At 49.9% G+C, this 22,140-nt stretch overlaps 1 protein-coding gene across 5 annotated transcripts in view; it reads right to left on the minus strand.

Annotated features, from left to right (window-relative positions):
• The window catches only part of BABAM2 (BRISC and BRCA1 A complex member 2), a 357,253-nt gene that overhangs the window by 2,022 nt on the left and 333,091 nt on the right, over positions 1–22,140 (minus strand). For 3 of the 5 annotated variants that reach the window (XM_072937993.1, XM_072937994.1, XM_072937995.1), the window contains exon 12: positions 13,671–13,805. The exons of the other annotated variants lie outside the window; for them this stretch is intronic. In XM_072937993.1, coding sequence (XP_072794094.1) covers positions 13,685–13,805 — 121 coding nt within the window. In that variant the 3' untranslated portion in view covers positions 13,671–13,684. The remainder of the gene's footprint in view (positions 1–13,670; positions 13,806–22,140) is intronic. 5 annotated transcript variants of the gene reach the window in all.

Below are 22,140 nucleotides of genomic sequence, written 5' to 3' on the forward strand. Positions count from 1 at the left end.
ACTCCTGAAAGAAACCTCTCTTTGGTCTCTTCCGTCCTTCTCAGCTCCCCTCGTGCACAGCATGGTTCCTCTCAGGCTCGTGCCCTCCCCCCAGCAGAGACCCCTCCAGTCTGGGTCTCCAGCCCTTATTTCTCTCCCAAACTTTCAGTCCCCCATTTCCAACCAGCTGCAGGACCTCATGACCTGGATGTCTCTCTCAAATTCAAACCAGTGTGTTTCAAATGCGAGTTGTCATAAATCTGACATATTTGAAAGTGCTCTGGCCTGATGGTACTCCTGTAACAGACCCCTGAGTTTCCACTTCTCCCTAAACTCCTGTGGTGAATTCACCCTGAAGCTTCTTCCTCTTCCTCCCCAATGTCCTGACACCCCTGGCTCCCCGTCTTGTTATCTTCCAACAAAACCGCTGTTTCTCCCCAGGACCCAAGGCTGACTTCACCCTTCTGTGTCAGCAAGGTCCATTCTCTTTGAACATGGGTCTCCGTCACTCCCCGAACCAAGACCCTTCATCTGCCTGCACCCGAAGCCTGGCATGCCATGGCTTGTACTCTTTACTTTTTCCCTCAGTTACCATTTTTGGGATCGTGCACCCCCTCCTTTAAGAAGCTAAGACTCCTCTCCCAGAAAAACTGCAGGTAAGTCTCCTCACTGTGATGTCACATGTTCTCAGGGGATGTTGTAAGCCACCCCCTTCCCCTGCCGCAGCCCACACAGGGTCCAAGGAGCCAGCTCCACACCCACTCCCTCTGGTCAGGCTACCTGCTCTTCCCCACACATGCCATTTCCATCTCTGGGCTCGCGTCATGCTCAGGCCAGATGCCCTTGCCCCCATCAAGTCTTCCCTGGTCACCAGAAGGTTCCCTCCCTGCATGCAGATGTGCTCTGTGCTGCTTCCAGGGCACAGGGCACAGGGCATGTGTGTACATTGTTAAAAGGTGGGGCTGCACTGCCAGCCCTGGAAAGCAGGGAGCATGTCCTCTTCTTGGTGACCCCACAGGCCTGCCCACATAGAGCACTCAGCGAGGACTTTGTGGCTGTAATTAAGGTAACTACTGACGGTTGCCGCTTTGCAAGAGCAGTTAAAGCATGTCGCTTACACGCTGTTCAAGATGGTGAGAGTGCAACCCCAGAAAGCTGGCAAATGCAGTGTTTAGGCTCTAAAGAAGGAAAGTGTAAAACATTCATCTGTCCTCAAACTTCAACCTGGGCCAACTGTTACTGAGAAGGGTAAAGCACCCTCCTCCACCCTCATCCTGATCACATGGTCTTGCCACCTCCTCTGAGCCTTGGGACCTCAAAGTCCTTGCCACAATCGTCCTTATGGGAAGGGGGGCGCTTGGGATGAGGCAGAAGGAGCCCAGGACCTAGAGGGAGGCTGGCGGGGCTGGAGAAGCCTGAGCTTTGTCTCCCCGCAGCGAGTAGGGGCGGCAAGCCCACCCTGATGTGACACTCGCGCCAGACGTGTGGGAAGGACCTTCGTCAATGGCTGCTGCCACCCAGATGTGAAAACCGTTCATCCTTTCCCTACGTTTCACCTGCTGCTGTGTCCCCAGCAATACAGGCGTTTGCTAGAGGGGAGCCTGGTGGCCCCTCTTCAGAGGGTCAGATATTGACAGGCTGCTGCCAACCTCTGCTGCATTTGCTTTCCTGCCTGAAGCGCACTGTGGAGCGTGACCCACCCCAGCACCACTGGGTGGGGTGGCACCCCTGTCCCAAGTCACAGGTGAGGACACTAAGGGGAGAGGCTGTTGGCTCCCCAACATGCGCCCGATGACTGAGCAGGGCTGCTGCTGCTGCTGGAAACGGCCCTGGCATCGGGGCAGGGAGAGCTCCCCCCACCTCTCTCCTCAGACCCAGAGTCACGCTGGGCACATCTCATGAGGCAAATCTCATCAGCTCAGTTTTAGCTTGGAAACTTCTTGGGGGAGAGGCTGCATCAGTACAAGCTCCTTAGACCGAAAGGTCTTAGCAGGAGGGAGCAAGCTTTAGAGCAAGCTCTTTCCCGCTTCAGAAAGTTCTGAAGTTTCCTGCTCTGTCCTGGGCTTCCCCCGCCAGGGCCAAGTGCATGACGCCAAGGGGAAGCAGCGCAGAGAAGGGCTATTTAAAGGCACGATGCTCCCAGCTGTTGTCAGTGAGCGCTTCTCAACGCGGATCCTCACGAAGTCAGTTCAGAGAAGGGAGGAAGCAGGGGAAAATGACAACTGGCTCCCATCCATTTATAGATTTTTTTTTTAAGTGCTGTTTTCATTTATTTCAGTTTTCAGAGAAATGGAGAGCTGCCCAGAGTATCTCCCGTGCCAATGGCATTAGTTGTCTGTCACCTTTAAAAAACACTCTTTGACCCAAAGACAAAGTGTATGGTAAGCTTTAAAATTGTAAGTGTGTTACGGGGGTATGTGGGGGAGAAGGAGGCAGTCTTCTCATGTCCCCGATAACTGGCCAAAGGGCCCATGGGGAGAGAGGCCTTGAGTCAGTCAAGCTTCTCATTCTACTCACACTGGAAGGGGAATTATTTTTAGACCAAATTAGAGCTAAATATGCCTTAGGACAACATTAGGTTCTGACCCTCTTCACTGCTCTCCGTCCCTCTGCTCAGGGTTTTATATAATCACCACTCAGTCCAATCCCAGAGTCTCAGGTTAGGAGAATAAAACTTAAAGAACTGACCCCAGGCCAAGGCTGGGTAGGTTTTCTGTGAATTCTCAGCAGGACCGGCTCCTGGCCTCAGCGCACAGGCACGGCCGTGGGTGGATGAGACAGACCCCTCGGATCAGGAATCAGGGTGCTGGAGGGCACTGCGGGCCTTGGGTCCAGGGGTAAATCTCTTCCCCTCTCTGGGCACAGATCCCTTGTCTACAAAGCAAGAGCTGTGCCAGATGACCTCCGAGGCCCTGCAGGCTGGAGGCTGTGGAGCACGGGGCTCGGAGTCAGCCACACCTGGGCTCAAGGCCTGGCCCGCTCCTCATGGGCTGTATCATCGAGGCAAGGGACTCACCTCTTCAGCTTGGATTTCTTCAGCTATAAAAGGGGAACCATAATGCCTCCACCAAAGGGTGGTCCTCATGAGGATGAAATGAGATGGTCCAACTAAGCACATGGCTGTGTGCCTGGCAAACCAGATGATCAATAGATGTGATCTGTTACCATGGGGACCCAGCGGGGTCTCAGGGGGAGAGGCCATGGGAACAGCCAGGGCATGAGCGGCTGTAGCAGAGAAAACCCCTGTGTAGGGAGAGAGGCCCTAAGGTCCTTGCTCTCAGTTCATCCCTTCCCCTGGGCCTTCCTGGATCACTGCTCACTTATCCTATCGAGCTGGCCATTGGAGGCACAGAGATGGTCAGTCTCAGGACCAGACACCCAGGCCAAGTCGTCAGGACACTGTGCACCTCTTGAAATGCAGCTCAGAGCTGCTGGAGGCATACTCGTGCTATCTAAGGGTGAGCCCTGCGGTGGGAGGCACCTGCACCCCCGGTTGGCTCCTGCCCCAGCTGCTGGGTGGGGTCCTGTGTGGGCTTGGTTGTGGGGAGGTCGCAGCTGTGGACTAGAGGCATGCTTAAGAATCACGTGGCTCCGGCTACCCTGGATGGGGGCACCCAAGTTGGCCCAGTCCTCCAACAGACATTTTTCTGTCCAGGGCAACATGTATCATAAAGGGGAGGCCGTGGGGCAAATAAAAAGAGCACTAGGCAGTGAGGCGGGAGACACGGGTTCTAGCCCAGGCCCCGGCTTGGCTTGTCCGGGGGGGGGGCCCTCGGCTTCCTCCCCTGTAACAGGAAGATGTATTCCTGCTGATCTCTAGTGCCACCCAGTTATGGTTCTGAGATACCCCTGTGACCTTGTGCAAGCCACTTAACCTCTCTGTGTCCTGACTCTTCATCTGTTAAATGAAGGCACCGGCCAAACCCAGACCCCAACACGCCGTAGGCGGCAGTGCGGTGAGGCGGTGGTTGGCGTCACCTGGATGCTTTCTCACAAACATGGCAGAGCTCTGAGCAGGTGTTCAGAGGCACCTCGAGCAGTTCGTGAGAGAGAAGGAAGGCCTGTTCCTCCCACCCAGGGCCCTGTCCTCCCACCGAGAGGAGGTCCAGAGTCAGGGAGCTCATACTACGTTGTCAGGGGACATAATGCCTGGAAAGTTCAATCATCAATGTGTTCTGAGGAAGGGACTCCGGGAGCACTAAAGAGAGCTGTGGCAGGGCACCGTCAGGGAAACCCTCAGAGGCCTCGAGATGAAGGCAGTGAGGAGCCTTTGTTCAACAAGTCTCATCAAAAGGGTTTTCTCCTCCTGGAATTATAGGTCTTTATTCATCCAACAGACCTTCTCAAAAGGACAAAAATCCATGAAATCAGCATCCCAACCTCTGAATCAGTACAGCTTTAAGAAAATGAAAACAAAAACAGAGAATAAAAAGCCCAAAGAGGTTGGAGACCGGAAAAGGAAGGAAACACATAGAGCAGAAGAAACATTGCGCAGGGGGTGTTCACAACCCCATCGAGGTGGCAGGAGTCACGGTCCTGTTTTGCAGGTGAGAAGACAGAAGCTTGGCGAGTTTAGTTGAGACACCTGCCCAGGGTCACCCTGTCCCCCGTGCCTCTGGAGCACATCCTCCTGCTAGAGCAGGACCTCACGTTGGGGACCCTGTGGTCTTGCTGCCTTAGCCTCATTTACTTGGGACCTTTTATTCTTCAAGAGCCTAAACAATTGTCCTCTTCCATTACAGGACTCTGTAGCCCTCTCTGGAATTCCAAAATGCTTTTCTTTGGGCAAGCATCAGATAAGCCTTCTGATATTTGCTTGAGTCGGGCTAGTGTGGTGAGGAGGGTGAGGCAGGGTGGCAGAAGTGGTTCAGGGACATGACCCTCATTGTCAGGAAATCAGGGACATACAAATCAAGTCAGAATTCATTTTGGCACATAGAGGCAAGTTCCCAAACATCTAAGGCTCGTTTCTTTTTCCAGTCATCTTCTGCAGCTGTGACTTCAACTGGCACATGTTTTTAATCAGTCATATGCAAACCAACTATGGTCTGAAAATCAAAGCAGTCCTGTAAATAGTGTAAGACAAGTCCCACTAATCATCCTTGTGGTCTTGCCTTGTCCTCATTGTCCTGAACGGCCACTGTACACACTGACTCATTTGGGGTTACTCTCCTCGTGTCTAAGGGGTCATCCTTGTAATAGAATCCTCTACAAAGAGAGATTCTGCTTCAGGGCCCTTCACCCCACACCCACCCAAGGCCCCCGTGAAGACTGCCCATCCGCCTCCGGGGGCCCTGGTGAGCAAGTGCCTGGCATGATGGGAGCCTGTTTTGTCGCTGTGCCCTGGGCAATGCCAGCCTGGCTCACTGCTGTGGGCTTTAGGAACAAACAAGTGGTTGTAACCAGTTCGCACACACAGTCTCCCTAAATGGGCCAACCCTCCAGTAGGCCTGCTTCGTTTTTAGGGGTTCCAAGCTCATAAAACAAGGAAACTAACACTTGAGATGCAAAGGCTTGATATCATCCTGAGAACATGGTATCCCATGCTCACAGCCTCAGGCAGACGTCCTCGCCCTCAGCTGGAACCGGTCTCCCCTCTGCCGGTTCCGGGGCGCATCGGGCCTCCAGCCTCAGGCCTGGTCGCGGTCTGCCTGGAGTTGGAGATGTTTAGATTGGTGTCTAGACTCTGTCTTATGTAGCTCGGGCTCCTTGCCCGTGAGAAGGCCGGGACTGCAGTCTCAGTATGTGTCGAATTAAATAAAATGCTGTTTTAGGAAGACTTCAACAAACAACTGACTGGGATCCATTTCGAGACATCAAAGTATTGGGATGAAATCTGGCTCCTTCTAAATCACAGGGTACTTTCCAATGCGTACTAGAACGAAAAAAATTACCTAGCGGTTCTCTCTCCTTCTGAGACTCTCCAATGAGGCCTTCTGGAGCCTGGCCAGTTCCTCTGGGGCTAGAGCAGCTTGCAGCCAGCTTCTGCAACTGCAGGGCCAAGAGCGTGGGGGTGGGGGTAGGGGTGGGCTGCAGGCCTCTGCTCCCCTGGCATCCCTTGGTGCGGTGTCTGAGAAGGGGAGGAGGCCGGGAGAGGGCCAGCTGGTCAAATGAAGGGGAGGGACGGGGCAGCCTGCATGGGCCTGAGCCTCTCGCGGCCACAGAGCTGCCTTCCTGCCCTGGGCTCCTGCCTGTTTCATGCATCTGTCACAGTCCAGCAACTCTCCCACACCCCACTAGATCACAAGACCTGTCATACTTATCCATCTTTGGATCCCAGGTCTGAGTCTAGTGCCCAGCACACAGCAGCTCAAAACATATTTCTCAAACGAATATAAACACCTGGCTTATTTAAAGATGTACTTTAGAATGATAACATTTTATAATAGCAAGAAACCTCATAGGTCATACTGTCCCATCATTACAGGGAAGGGAAAACTAAGGGCCGCAGAAATTGATGGTCCCTCTCATATGGCACAGGCCTTCTCTGTAAGGCCCTTGAGGGCAGGACTGGAGATGGTTTATCCTTAGTGCCGTATGGTGCTCACCTCCCTTAGGGCCTCACAGCAGGTGAATGTCTCTTTGGTGCATGAATGAATGAATGAATGAGTGGATGAATGAATGGCTGACCCAAGGGGCAGCCCTGAGGCCCCAGAGCTAGAAGGCAGAATCTGACAAGTCCTCACTCTCCTTGCCCTGATGCTCTTTCCATCATAACCTGCCTGATAAGAGGCTGGGAGGATGAGGTGGCAGTATGGCCACTGAGAAAGGCAAGGCTGCCCCCACCCCGACCTTGGGAAGGTCAGCTGAGATGATGCGGTGCACTTGGCTGGGCTATGGGGAAGACAGATGTGTTGGGGGCTGAGGAATGTGGTGCTGCCTGAAACCTGGGACCCTGGAGCAGAGCTATCACCCCACGTCTTCCTCGTCTCCCGCTCTGCGCCTGCTGGCATGTCTAGACGGCAGGTGCCTTGGCAATGGGCATCTCAAGTTCTCTGCTAGCTCTGCCCAGGGCTGCTAGGGCAGGAGCTCAGCACTGGCTTTGCCTGCAGCCGTGAGGATGCCCGTGGAGGGTGCAGGGATCTCTCTGCAGGCTCAGTCGGGAAGAGGGCTACACGTGCAGCTCACCTGCGCTGGACTGCTGGGGAGAAGCCGGCCGCCTGTCTGATGGCGGTGAGTCACTGCCAAGATCACAGATTACCCTCCCCTGCTTAGTCAGCAAAAGGGGAAAAACCAAAGGATGATCCTCAAAGAGGAAGTGCTCGGGGTCCTAGCCGAGTTGACCACGCGGAGTCCAGGTCACACCCCAGGGGAGATCGTGCTTCCAGCCTTCCATTCCACATCGCCAGACATCGGCCTCCCCAGGAAAGCACCAGACCCCCAAAGGACTGACAGAACAATTAGGAGCTCAACTCTTTGCAGCATAAACCAATCTTCTCCTCCGCAGAGAGTCTCTCTGGGGCTTTTAACTGTTGCCTGCCTGGTTGTGAATCTGGTTTCTCCCACGAGACTCCCAGCACCGATGTCTCCCACAGCTGCTTAGGCCCCTGCCTGTTGCCTTTTGAGCACACCGTCTGGTTACACCAGCTCTCTGGGTGTTTGCCCTCCTAGCTGGATGCTCACAGATTCCCCTCGAAGGTCTGGGGGAGGGGCAGCAAGGATGGTCACGGTCCCTCTGCTTTTCAAGTCAAATCCCCCTGCCCGGCAGCTGAAATGATACTCACAGATGCCTGCTCTCTGGGCTTACAGATGGCAAAGCAGCAATCCCAAAAGAAGAAACTACGGAATGGGTGAGGATGCCCGAGGCCCACCCTGCCTGCTGTGCTGAAGGGGCCATGGCTGTAAAGGCCTGAAGGTGGGCTCTGCTGGGCTGGGCGTGGGGGCGAGTTCCATAGCAGCCTGGCAGGAGGCAGAACTTCTGGCAGGTGGAGGGCCTCAAACACCCCAGGGAGGATGGAGAGGAGCAGAAGGACTGCTCCCCTGCCCTGCTGGGCTGCGGGGCCCGCTTCACTCTGCACAAGCCTGGGGCCCTGCACACGCTGGCAACAGGTAGCTCTGTGACCCCATGTGCCAGTTACAGACAGAGAGGGAGGGAGGGAAGGAAGGCCTGGAGGGAAAGGAGGGACATACATACGATGAGGATAAATGGTATCCACCCGTGGTATGAAACAGGCTTGTTCAAATGATAGGTGTAATCCATTAGCGGGTTGTGAAATCCACCTAGTGGGGCCCAATCAGCATTAAAATAAAATGAAATACAATCAGAGTACATCACATGTGGCAAGGAGAAATATTTTTTTCGCGAAACTTTTGTGGATGTAAAATGAATGTCTTTCTGAGGATTGTGGTTTAAAAAAAAGTCTGGAAGCCAGGAGTATACAGGAAGGGAGGTGCCTGCTACATGCTAGCCGTCTGCTATTTGCTTTCATCTCTACTCTTACGTTCACTCCTCCTGAGGGGCCTGCCACCAGGCAGGTATCATTACAGGATCCCCACCACCTGAAAGTAAAGCATCCCTGTGAGACCTTTTGGAAGCTGAAACAGAATAAGGCAAAGATGCAGTTACCCTAGGCCGTATCTTGCTAACGGATGCACAAAATAAATCAAGACAAAGCAAAGACGTTCACCCACACAGTTCAAAGCTGTGGTGATGGATGCTGAGATGCTGAGTGTGGTTCCCGGGGAAGGGGCCTGGTGGTGCCACTCTGGTTGCGCGGGATGTGCACTGCCCTTATGAGGGCTCGCTGCAAAACAAATGCTGAACCATATTTTTGCTTTTTGCCTTTTTTAAAAAAATAAAAGTGAAAATCCTCTTTGGATTTCTTTCGGTTAGTGAAAACAGGCACTAAGGTAGGTCTTTTGTAAAAGCAAAGTGGCATAAAGCGAACTTTCAAAAAGTGGGGGACACCGCTATCTTTATTTTTGCCAATGAGAAATTTATGAGATTTCAGAGGTGCAAAGTGGCTTTTCTAAGATCACACAGCTATTTATGATACCAGAGCTGCTTGACTCCAAAGTGCACATTCTTTCCATACCGCCATGATGTCCAGTGGAAAAAGTGCAGGCGACCGAGTGTGGAGACTGGCCCTCACCTCTGGCTCTGCTGCATGACACTGAGTCACTCCTCTGCTTCCTCATCCAGACAATGCGAGTGTGACAGAGAGGTGATTTCTAATTGATTTGGGGATCCTCCTTCTCTCAGACAACATTTGCTGGTGTTTGGCAAATTCAAACTTCGCTTTTTGGAACTTTCTGGAACTATTTTTCTTCGAATATTTTTGGAATAATTTCTGGATGTGGAACTCACAGACATGGAGGGCTGACTGTACTATTATCCATGGTTATTATTACTGCTTTGGTATCAATCCAACCACTTTGGCCAGACAGTTTCCTAAGTGGAAGCAGTAATTTAATAAATGACCTCTCCCAGCACTTTGCTAAAGGGGTTCCCTCAAGAGCCTTAATTGGCATCATCAGAGGCACTGCCGGTCTGAGGTTGCTACACATCTCCCTTTTGTCTCCAGATCCGACTTAGGACCCCACGAACGTAGAGGCCAGCATCCATCCTTCAGATCAGCAGAGAACCGAACATTCACTCACTCATGGAGAGCTCTGCGCTAGTCCAGGGCTGCTCCCTGCAGGAGTCAATGCATGCATCTGAACAAGGCCTGGCCCCAGGGGACACACAGCACTGCTGCGTGCTATGCCTGGTGGGAGCTGGGTGGCTTCTCTTTTACCGGCAGGCGCCAAGCCCTCCTCCCCCGGCTCCTTCTTCCTGCTTTTGCTCTCGAACACCCAGAGCAAACTTTCAGCCTGGAGTTGGCTTTTTGTTTCTGCTCAGAGCTATGCCAGGGCATCATCCAGCAGGCCAGACGTCTAGCACTTTTAATAACAATAATAATAATTTGCATTTATATAAGGTCTTTCCTCGGGGAATCTTCAAGAGTTTCACAAACAATAATTAATTCCCCGTGGCAATTCTGGGAGCCAGCTAAGTAGGAGTCTCTGCTTTGCAGATAAAGGGTACTTTCCTGAACCATGTAACATTTTGGGGGCCTCCCTGTCTACCCCAAATCTAGCTACCCTCAAGGCTTGGCACAAGCATCAGGCCCTCCACAGAGCCTGCAGCACGTCCAACCATAATGTTCTTCCTTCTCCTGAACTGGAATTTGTCCCCTGGGAACCCCCACCGTGGGGCCTACTTTTGCCTTCCGGGACAAAACGATCCCACCTTAACTGTCTGGGGCTGCTGCATGATGTCTTTGGTGGACATGTTGTCTACTTCTGTGGTTATCCTTGGGCAGAGCTTGCTGGCTCACACTCACCAAGGTTCAGTGAGGCCCGGGGAACTGGGATGGTGGGGGGAGCTGAGGCCTCTGCCACATGCTCTGAGCTCCCCCCAGCCCCCGCCAGGCTGCCTTCCTGGGCAGGAGTTCCCGGATGTTGCTGGCTCTGGAGCCCTGGGTCAGCCCATCTTTAAGTGCAGCTCTTTAGATATCTCCCCCCACTGGTGGAGACATCAGAGGCTTCCTCTGTTCATTTCTGGGGGCTGCACCCCAGTGACCCAGAAATATCCTCACTTTCTGTTGAATGAATGTCAATGAATGAAAACCCTTCTTTCCTAAATCCATTCTTAAGTCTAGGCAATAACTGTCAATTGCAAGGCCTGGTTTTTGGAGACCAAGAGACAATAAACTCTTTAGTTCTTTTTTTTCTTAAAAAAAATTATAAATCAATAAAAAATGTTAAAAAAAAAAGAAAGCAAGATTAAAAAAAATTTTTTTTAACCCTTCTTTATCAGACTACATACTTGGTGCTAAACTTGAGGAAAGGATGCACTGACTGCTGAGCTAGAAACCAGCGCGAGGGAGAGAGCTCCACGATCCTCCTCCTCTCCCAGGAGTTAGAGGGACGGGAGACCTCAGCACTGGGTCAGGCAGACGGGCGAATAGAATCCTTTTCTAAGTTTATTTCAAAAAGCTAGATCTTCTGGGGAAAGCAGCAACTCCCCTGAGTGATTTCTGGGTCCTTGCTGGTAGCTTTATGCCTGAAAAGACATCCACCCTCCTCTGCCAAGAGTACATTTTTTGAGTGAGATTTTTCTCACAGTGGCTTAGCATGGAAGGAATTTCGAGCATCCCTCAAAAGCTCTTGTTTTCCTAAAACCTGCACCCTGGTGAACATGACCATTGGTTTGTGGTGACAGAGCCTCATTTTACTCTGATTTCACACGATTCCCACTTCCTGAGCTAGAGTTAGGGGTGATCATCTTTGGCTTGGACTTGCCCTGGCTCATTGATCTGGAGGATGCCTGGAAGAAGAAAAGAGGGCTAGAGAGGGAATCTGCTGGTGTCATGCTGAGGCGAGGAGAACGTTTGGAATCAGAACTGAATTCAGACATGGATCTGTCACTTAGTGCCTGTGTGTCTCAGGGAAATTCTATTTAACCTCCCTGAGTCTCTGCGTATTTCTCTCTGATGGTTCTACATGACTTGTGTGGTGGTTATGTGACAAAGGTGCCAGGCACACGGTAAGAATTCGAACCAGAGTAGCTCCCCTCCACCCCGCCCCCCACCCCGCATCACATGGCTACGCGCACACACTGAGGAACCCCCGTGTCACTTTAATTTAATACACATTCGCTGAATAGCTCCTGGTTACAAGAAGGTCTAGAATACCCGGGACATGGCCTAAAAGCACCAGCACTTAGTAGGCTTCAGTAGTTGCTGAATGAGTAAATGAACTTACTTGGTACTTGGTATTTTACAGTTTACAATATGCTTTTAAAATAATCTCATTTTAATCCAAGCAACAGTCATGTGTAAGAAACATTACTCTATTCCCACCATACATGTAAAGAAACAGGCTTGGAGAGAGCAAGTAACCCACCCAAGGTCAGGTGCATGGTGAAGGCAGAGTGGGATCAGATCTGAGCCAGTGCCCTGCGATGGCACGCTGCCAGCCCTGGAGGACCTTTGGTGCCTTGTGCGGCTTTGTAGCAGACTTGGAGCAGGAAGAGCATGGTTCTGGGGCACCCATGTTCCGCTAGAGGGGCCCTATTGAGCACTGCTCCCCATCTCACATCTGGCTAGAGTATCTGCAGCTAAAAGTGAGGGACCTCATCATGAGTCTGGTGATCGGCAGTGCAAAAATTTTAAATTGGAAACATTTGCTAACTGGGGAGCTCTGGTCCCAAGCTAGTGTGCAGGGCTATTCCTCAAGGTCAGTTTTATTGGAGCCTCCACCACCCTCCCCGCAGGGTGCAGTGGCGCTGATGCCCACACTCTGCCCTTTCTTCCCCAATCACATCTTTTTACGGCACCGAGAGAAGTGCTCTTGTCCACAGGACCCTAACTGTTCCTTAGCATAGCACTCTGCACAATTTAGGGGCTCAGAACAGCAACAAAATACCTTCCTCTTTGTTCCCAGCGGCCTTTTAGAACAAAGAAAGTGGACAGGAAGTAGACACTGAGTCCTTGATACTCTGGGCTCCCAGCCTCTCTCTCTTCTCAGTCCTCTAGCCCCTGAGCTGCTGGGAACCGCTAGTAGATGCAGAATGAAAGGGTAGGTTCGGAATCTTGCAAAATTCGCCCACATGGCTGGCCCCAGTACAATTTCCAGTGTGAGTGGAGAGGTAGAAATCAGATCTGACCACAAAGCTGTCGCACCCGTGGAGAGAGTTCATAATAGCCTTCTCAAAACTGCTCTGACAACACACCCTGCAGAGGAGGGTGGTCCTGGCGGAATGTCGTCACTGCACCACTGGGCGACGCATAACCCAGTGCCTGCGGAGTGAGGTCAGTCTCCACCACCGTGAGCCCGTCTGCTCTGGACTCTTAACACACTTCTTTGTGCTGCTAGCATATTACCTCTGAGACACAACTGTGTGGAAAATCATGTGTGTTCCGTAAGCTGAGCCAGTTTTAGGTCAGGAGTTGGCAAAGAAGAACCAGGAGGACCTGGGCTCTCCGAAACAGGCACCTCCATTGGATCCAGGCTCCTGGTGCAGCTGGGGGAGGGCCATGTCTCTGTGCCCCCAGCCACGGGGGGCACCCAGCTCCCAGCATTAAGGCTCTGAACCACCCTGCTCTCCAGCAGTGCAGAGGGGACAGGTCTTAATGGGTGTGTGGGGGGCCAGCCCGGGCTAATGTAGCCTCCAAAACCAAGGCCAAGGAGAATTAACCTGCTGTTGGCCAGCAAGGCCTTGTGAGAGGACCTCCCTGGACTTCTAAGCTGCCAGGTAGCAGGAGCAGCTGCTACACCAGGGAATGTGGCATCTGCCCTGCACAATGGTGTCTGGCCAAGGGAGCAATTGGGGGCCACAATCCAGCCCCTGCTCACTTGCTAAGCTGTGTGCTTATCTAGAGCTAGATGCCTCACGAAAGGGGCAGGTTTTCCTCACCCAAAGCTATTAGCCAAGTCTGCACCAACCCAAAGGGGCACCTTTCTCTTTATAAAGGTTCTTTATAGGCTAGGGTGGCCCTGACCAGAGGATCATGCAGTTCTGTGCTTTGGATCCCCTATTATGCACTGGGAACATGGGTACGGGATTGCACTGGGATGCAAATTTTATGTTAGAATCTTGTTTGTACTGTCATTGGGGAATAAGATGAAAAAGATTAGTTCTTTTCTAGTCTCTGCATTTTTCAAAGCATCTTCCTATTTTTTTCTCACCACAGTCACCAACTTACCCAGCCACTTTGAGCTACTCCTGCCCCATCTCACTGCTCGGACTCAGAGACGAAGGCAAACACAGACAGCAGGTGGGTGGGTCTGGGCAGCCACGCAGGTTCTCAAGGCAGCATTTGGCTCCCTTTCCTGTGTAGCTATCAAGCAGATGAATCAGCGTTCTCTTCCATGTGGGTACAAACGGGTGTCCCACCTTGAACCATGCCACTGAATAAAGTCAGACCTACATAGCTGGGTGTCTTTTCACCAAAATGGATGGACACCAAGGATGCCAGAGACTTTGGGACCAATAAACAAATACAGACATACAGCAAAATAAACTGGAAAAATACAGCAAAATAAACCCCCACCAATTCAGTCCTTGGGAGTGACAGCAGCCACGGGCAAAACGTAAATGAACGGATGTGGCAGTGTTCCAATAAAACTTTATTTATAAAAACAAGCAGCTGGCTAAATTTGCCCTCGCCTATTGTTTGTCAGTTGTTCAACCAGTCCAACCCTTCTATCTGCCAAGGGAGAGTGAAGTGGCTCCTTCCTGCCACAGGATCCACTGAGACCATCTAAATCCAAGAGTGGAATGGCTTGTGGGGAGGAACAGAGACACTGCTGCAGGCCTCAGAGCCACCAGTGTGGAAGCCAAGCTAGCCACTGGGATAACTAGAGATTGTGATGCACATGTTCAACTTCACCAGAAAGACCCCAAAATGCAAATGGAAAATCACAGGTTAAAATCTAATGAGATTAAAGAATGAAATAATGCCATCTGCAGCAACATGGATGGACTTAGAGGTGATCATACTAAGTGAAGTAAATCAGACAGAGAGACAAATATATGATATCGCTTAGATGTAGACTCTAAAATATGACACAAATGAACTTATTTACAAAACAGCAAGAGGTTCACAGACAGAAAACGAAGTTATGGTTACCAAAGGGGAAGGTGGGAGGGATAAACTGGGAGTTTGGGATTAGCAGATATAAACTACTATATATAGAACAGATAAGCAACAAGGTCCTACTGTATAGCACAGGGAACTACATTCAATGTCTATAATGAAAAAGAATATATGTATATATGTGTGTGTGTGTGTATATATATATATTCACACACACAAATATATATAATGGAATCACTATGCTGTACACCAGAAGCTAACACAACACTATAAATCAACTATACTTCAATGAAAAAATTTTTCTTAAAAAAAAAATCTGATGGGATTGGGAAAGACAACCCCATATCAAGCTCAGTCTGCAGAGATGCAACCATCAGTTATATCCTTGTAAGTACATGTTGCCAGCGTTCATTCATCAGTTAGACTCAGGCACAGTCTTAAAACGCCTCTGGCGGAGGGCTGGAAAAAATGGGAAGCAAGGACTTGGAAAGCGACTGGCACTTGTCTGTGAACAATATGAGAAGAAAACAGCAAATTCATTTTTTCCAGTCAGCAGCTAGTCAAACATCAAACAGCACAGAAATGGTCAGAGAGGACAAACCCTGTCGTCCGGGGCTGAGAACAGGTTGTTTTGGCTGTCAAGCACTTTCAAAACAAGTTTTCTCGGTCTCATGACAGGTTGTGGCAAGAACAAGAAAATAAGAAGAGTGGAAGATCCCATGATCACCGCTCCGGGCTTCCACGAGGGCTGGCTCTGCCTGCACCGTCAGGCTTGCTCTCCGAGGGCACAAGTCCAGCTGGTCTTAGGGCTAACACCGCCTCGCCAGTGACACCACCAAGTGAACTGATTCCTCTCAGAACCGTCTGGCAGCCAGATAATCATTCTAGTCTGGGAGGAATAGGACAAAGGCGCTCTTAAGCCCAAGGGTGCTATTCTGCTCAAACCTCCGCCTTGCTTTGTTATAATTTTCACCTCCTGCTACGTGGACAAATGACTCTTCTGAAACAGAGGGTAAAAGCCACCTGCTTTGAGGTGGATTTTTCCGTCTCAACCACAGAAGGCTGGGGCAGGGTGGGGCAATGGGATCAGCAAGGAGGCACCCTGGGGGAGGGCCAAGGCCTGGATGGTCTAGAAAGTGCCATGAACCACCCGCCAGCAGTGATCCTGCTCTCAGAGGCTTAACAGACTCAGCCTGAAGGAGAGGAGGAGGCAGGCACACAGCTGAGAGTGGCAGCACCAGAGGACACGCAGCTGAGTGGAGATCTGGAGACTAGCTGTCATTCAAGTTAATCCAGAGAAGATGGTCACAAGTCACCAAACATGTGTCGGGAATTCTCAGCTCCCCTGAATTATTACAGAAGAACCCACAGTAGTAGACTCGGACTTTAGTTCAGGCCCAGTTCTGGAGAGATGTGTGATATTGGGCAAAGCACTCTCCTTCTCTGGGTCTTCTGTTTCCGTGGCACAGTGAGGCAGCTGGACTGTCCTTCCAGCTCCAGGACTGTGGTGCCCAGACTGCCCGGAGCAGGCACACCTGGTCAGTTACCACCATGCCTGCTCTGGCTGTCACAAGTTACACACACTGCAAGGACAGCTAACGCCCACCCTTTTAGCAACGTTCCTGGAAGAAACACTGTGAAAGAGGTCTTGCTCTTATTCCATGAGACAAGTTATTAGACCACAAAGGCCATCTTCATTCTGCCAAGTGTCTGCGAGAATGTTCTGAAGAAAGCAGGCTGGGAAGATGTGAAGGTGAGAACAAGACATCCTGCCCCACTTGACCTCAGCTCCCACCTCCAAACACACAAAGGGGGACCCACGGCATTTAATGTCTCTACCCAGGAAGTGACCAGAAGGCACTGCTGAACTCTGCTGAGCGTGGCCTTTCTTACCTGGGGGAGAAGATGCGTGGGTCCCCCTACCCAAGTAGGCAGATGGATGGCTCTGACTGGTTCTTGAGTTGTCCCTCCACCTGGGATGGCCATATAAATTCAAATTTCAAATAAGCTTCGAATAATGTTTAGTATAAGGATGTCCTAAGTATTGCATGGAATATACTTATTTTAAATTCTTTGGTATTAATCTGGAATTCAAATTTAACTGGGTATCTTGTATTTTTAATTGCTAAAACTGGCAGCCCTAACTCTGGAGAAGAAGAGTGGGTCTCCTGGGCATTGAGGCAGCAAAGAAGGAGTGAAAGGGCCCAAGACAAACATTCCTTTACAGTGCTGTACAGTGTGACCCACCTTAAGTTTTTACTGCCTTCCTTAATATGTTCAAGGCGAAGATGGATCTGTTATGATTTATATCTCTAAGCTAAGGCAGATCTTTGTATCAATATGTAATTTGTTAATTTAAGGAAAACCTTCTTGCCTACTGAAATGAGCAATAATGGAAAACTCTGGTTTTCTGAATTTGAGTTTCAGAAGAGCTCCAGAGCTTCCCGCCTTGCAATTCTGACTTGTACTCAATGTCCTGGGGACTTAACGCCATGGATGGCCCCAGCTTCGGAAAAGAATCTCAACCAGTGACGGGCTGTCCCAAAAATCAATCAGCAGGCTCTGGAGTTGGGGCTCTTCAACACAGCTGGATACATTTTAGCACCTGTAGCGTAGTGACCTTGTGTGTGTGTGTGTGTGTGTGTGTGTGGTTCCCGGTGCTTTGCACATGCTCTTTATATACAGTTGACCCCTGAACGGTGCAGGTTTGAACTGTGCAGTTCCTCCTAAATGCAGACATTTTTCAATTGTAAATACTACAGTATTGCACAGTGTGTGGTCGGTTGAATCCGCAGATGCAGAGAAACCCTTGTTACGGAGAGTTGACTCTATTATACGTGGATTAACCCCATGTTGTTCGAGGAGCTACTGGAGTGTATACGGCTCTTAAATGTTGGCTGAACGAATGACTAGCAACAACTTAACTACAGAAACCATTGTTTTGTTTGATTCTTATGATCAGGGCTGCTCTAAAGCCTGTTCTCCTGATTACCACGGCATCTCTACCCGGAGACTCAGCCCTGACCATCCAGGGCACCCTAGAAGGCAAGCCACTTTTTCTCCTCAGAAGTGATTCTGGATTAAGGACTTCCTTAGATCACTGCAGCCTCACTTCTGCTTTCTTGGCTTCCATTTTCCATTAGGCATGACTAAGTGCCAGGGGTTCTGTCTGGGAAGAGAGGAGTCACAGGAATTTTTCATCCTCTTCTTGATGGAGGCAGCTGTGAAGCAGTATTCTTTCCTTTGGCCTGCTCCATTATAATACTGCTTTCTTCTTTTGCCCATTGATTCTAGTAATAAGTTTGGCCACAGGGATGTTTACCTTCCCTCAAAAGTTCTCAGTGCCAGGTTTTCATACTCTCAGAAGAGTTATTTCTGCTCCAGAATACCTTGGGCTTTCCCCATGGCCACAGCAGCCCTCTGCCTCCTGGGTGACCCACTAGGAAGAAGGTTCCCGTGCCAGGCTGCCCTGTAGAAGGTGGATGGGTACATGCATGCAGGCATGCTACCCTCCAGCCCTTGACTCTGCTGTGCTGTTTCCATGAGCAAGGGAGCAGAAAACAGGCAGACTAAACATAGGAGGTCAGAGGGGCTTGGGCCAGGCCCTGGACCAGTGATCAGGGGCACACAGTTCTAACCTTCATACTGCATGGCCTTCAACAAGTTCTTTCAGGAAATTAACATGATGAATTGAATATCAAGTCTATGCCAATCACTGTGCTAAAGGTTTTATACCAATCGCTTTATTTAATTTCCACCATGACGGTTAATACTTACAATACTCAGTCTTGGCTGTACTAGATGATCTCTAAGGTCCCTTCCATGTTCCATGTCCTGAGACTGGCCCCCACTGTCACACTTACCTTCCTAGATGCATCCCTGCTCAGTCCCCCAACTTAGGTCTGCTCTATAGCTGTGGATTTGGCAGGGGGAGCTGGTCACCGAAGTAGTGATAACCACCCCAGTACCTGCTCCCTGTTTTTGATCACTTCTATAAAGCTGCTATTTTAACAGGTCATGAGTCTAGTTCATTCTCACAGGTGGCCCCTGTGCTGAAGGATCTGACAATAGACAAGACAGAATCCCATTTCTGCAGAAATAAGACCTCTGCTTGTCATTCATGATGTGCACAGACTGGATAGTGGTTCTTTGCTGCTTCCCTTTTTTCTAGAACTCATGCCTTAACGAGGAGTGATAGAAACACACGGTTTGGCCCTCCTGCCTTGGCTGGACTCCACATCACATGTGACAGCCCTGAGCAGCCCTGGCGGCACCTGTCAGAAACCAACACGCACGTCTCAACAGTCAAGCCTAATTCCTGAGAAGCTGTTTTAACTTGACATCTGAAAAAGTATTACATCCAGAATTATTTTACTGGGTGTGTATTTGGGGCAGATGTGTGCACGTTCCACAACTGAAGTGTTCTATAAATATCAGATATGGATTGTACAAAAAAGCAGCACGTACATAGTGCACTTAATTCCATTTAGTAATGTTTTCAATTTGTGTCTGACCTCTGGCAACAGAGATGGAATTTTTTCAACATGAATAAAAAAGTACGTTAAGATACCTTAAACATAATTCTCACTTAAAATCCCAGAAATATATTAGAGCTTAGTGACCATCAGCTACTGGCCCAGTACTTTCAGATAAGGGTACAGAAGCCCAGAAAGGTGAAGAGTCTTTTCCAAGTTCACACAGAAAATTACGCCCAGATGAGACCCAGGTCTTGTAACTCCCAGGCCATGATTCTTTGTACTTCTTAACTTACTGTACTTTTTTCTTCCAACAGTTCAAAGGCAACTCAGATTCCATTAGTAAGTGTGTTTCTACTTTGGTGTACTATAAAAATCCCAAACCAACTCCTCTACTCTTTCCTTTCTGACTCTAAGTCACCTGAATATTCTTCCAAGGAAGAAAATACAATGAGCGTAACTCACAAACAAGGAAGCAGCTGTATGTGGTCATCACGGGCACTTTCCCAGTGGCTGGGAGGGACCATTGGAACCCAAACCCGAGCTGATCAGCAGCTCTCACAGCAGCACACCTGAGTGAATCCCCCGGACCCAGATGTGTTGCTCTCCCAGCCACTCTTCCGTGCGCAGCGTCTTCTGGCTTGTGTGACCAAGACCAGAAAGCAAACCATCACCCTGTTTTCCACTGAGAAAGCAGCATGGCCAGGAGCTTCAGTCCTTAAAAGAAACCTCAGAGAGGCCAAACAGTAGAATCAAAGGAACAGAGAAGAGACGGCATAAGGGGCCCCATGGAAGGGGCGTGGGGAGGCTGCGTGGGGCTGCGGACGCCGTGCCTGGTGCAGCCTGGTCTGCGCGGGCTGGAAGGACGGTGAGCAGCCCGCTCCAGGATGCGGGTGGTATTAGCGGTAATTGATGGCCAGGCTTTTTAATGGAGCTTATCATTTCACAGCAACAGATGTCAGGTTCTAATAAATAACATGTTCTCTCTGACCTACGCAATTTGGAGAGGATGCCTGGACGGCAGGCAGATCTGGATTCCTCCCCATCTCTGTTGCTGTCTCTTCCGAAAAGAAAAACAAACCGCATCCCTTGAAGATGCTTTTCAAAATGACTCTCCGAGAGAGTTCAAGGATCCAATAATTTCACGTGATTTGTTTGCTTTATTTTTCTGTTCACAGCTCCTCTATTTCTCAAGCCTAGGAGGGACGGGGAGCTCTTGCACACAGGAACCCCGGGCATGTGGGGGAGTGGAAGGCTTTGGCGCCCTCAACCTTCCCCCATTTCTCAGGAGGCACATCATCAGCTCCTCTCCTGTCCTCTAAGGGTGCTCTGATCACCCCAGCTACGCTGGACTGGGCCTGGAAAATTCCCTCTTCTCTCTCTCGAGGGGAGTTCAGCTGAGATGAGGTTGGGGGTTTTTAAAGGGAACCATTCCTGGGAAACTCACGGCAAAACAAAAGAAAAAAGAAAACCCATGAATCATAGCAGTAGTTGGGCTTGCAGGCTCTGTCACTAAGGTTTGAGCCCTGATGCGCCCCCCGAAGCCAAACCCTGGTCGCTTGGCCTCGCTCAGTACTCTCCCTTCTTCCCAGTGATTCTGCCCAGGGTAGCTCAGTTCTGCGGCTGCTCCCCCTGCAGAAGCGCTGTGGGGTGAGCAATCTCAGTGGCCACAATTCTTACCTTCCCAGCCAAGCCCTACCCTTGGGTGCCAGATGGGAGTTCCAGAAATACAGATATAAAGAGGAGGGATGAGGGGAAGGGCAGGGTGGGGGGATGGAGTGGTCCAGGGAGAGGGAGGGGGTTGCAAAGTCCCCCACCTGGGTTTGCCCTGACACTGAGCAATATCTGGATACCTGAGCCCCAAAGCTGGCCCAGCCAGGGCTCCCTCTGGCCAGCTGACCAAGCGCAGGGACTGCAGAGAGCCTGGTGCCTAACTCAATCTGACCAGAAGATGTGAGTGAGTAATTTCTGGAGAGACAAACATCTAAATAGGCTCACATGGTAACCACTTATGCTTCATAATCACCCCCTCCCCACACGAGCCCTACCCTTGTCTCCAAAGAATTTTCTGGCCTCAAGACTCCTGCTACCACTGTGTGAAATACTGTCTTAGAATTGGGATTTCCACACTGTGCTCCGTGGCATCCCGGAGGGGCCCTGGAGGTCACATTAAGGGGTGGGAGTGGCGAGCAAATCAGGTGGGGACATCTAACCCCCTTCTCTTGAGGAAAGAAGATCTATTTTTAATCTGACATATTTAGAAGACTAATGCTTAAGACTGGATTGAAGCATTTGGCAGCTAATGAGAAGTTTGAAGAAAGCAGTGTCTTTGAGAATACTAAGCTATTAACAATGAAAAATAATTGAAGTCAGCCAGCATATACAATTAAGAAGAAAATTCTTGAAAGAGGAAGCTATTCTGCAAAGACATATGAATGACAAATAAGAGCAGTACGCTCAGCGAGGAGCGACATAGAGGAAATTGTGGACTGTTTCGGGACTATCTGCATACATTTCCAAGGAAGAAAATAACTTCTCTTTCTGACCTGGAGGCAAGAAGGGAAACAACAAAATGTTTTGGAAGGTTAATGATGAATTACTCCCACGTGTTAACTGAGAAGATATTTTTTGAAATTTTTTTAAGTAATTCCATTTATATAATGGACTTAATGTGTGACAAGTCATTTCAGTAGGTGGTTTGGGGGTTAAATTCTATGCTAAGAACCTACTCAGGCCTCTGAAGTCAGCCTAATACTTTACACAGTGAAATTCAGGGAAAACTCACTCCATTTCTTCATGGATTTATCAGACTAGAAAGGATTATAAAAAATCATCTGAGTCATTCATCTAGATAGAGTTAAAGCTATGTACAAGATACCAAGGTAGGTAAATTTTTTTGTTGTTTTTTAGTTGTTGTTTAGTGGTTGTTTAGTTTAGTGGTTGTCTTTTAGTGATAGTTGGTTTTGTGTAGATTAAACACTTGAAGGATGAATTTTTTCCACTTTTCAAATTGGCTGTACTGCCACCAAGAAGACACAAACATAGGGGATAGCAGCCATGGATGGGGCAGCCTAGAATTTAAGAAACTCTGGCCAGGTGAC

The sequence above is a fragment of the Vicugna pacos genome, chromosome 15 (assembly GCF_048564905.1).
Source record: "Vicugna pacos chromosome 15, VicPac4, whole genome shotgun sequence".
Taxonomy (NCBI): domain Eukaryota; kingdom Metazoa; phylum Chordata; class Mammalia; order Artiodactyla; family Camelidae; genus Vicugna; species Vicugna pacos.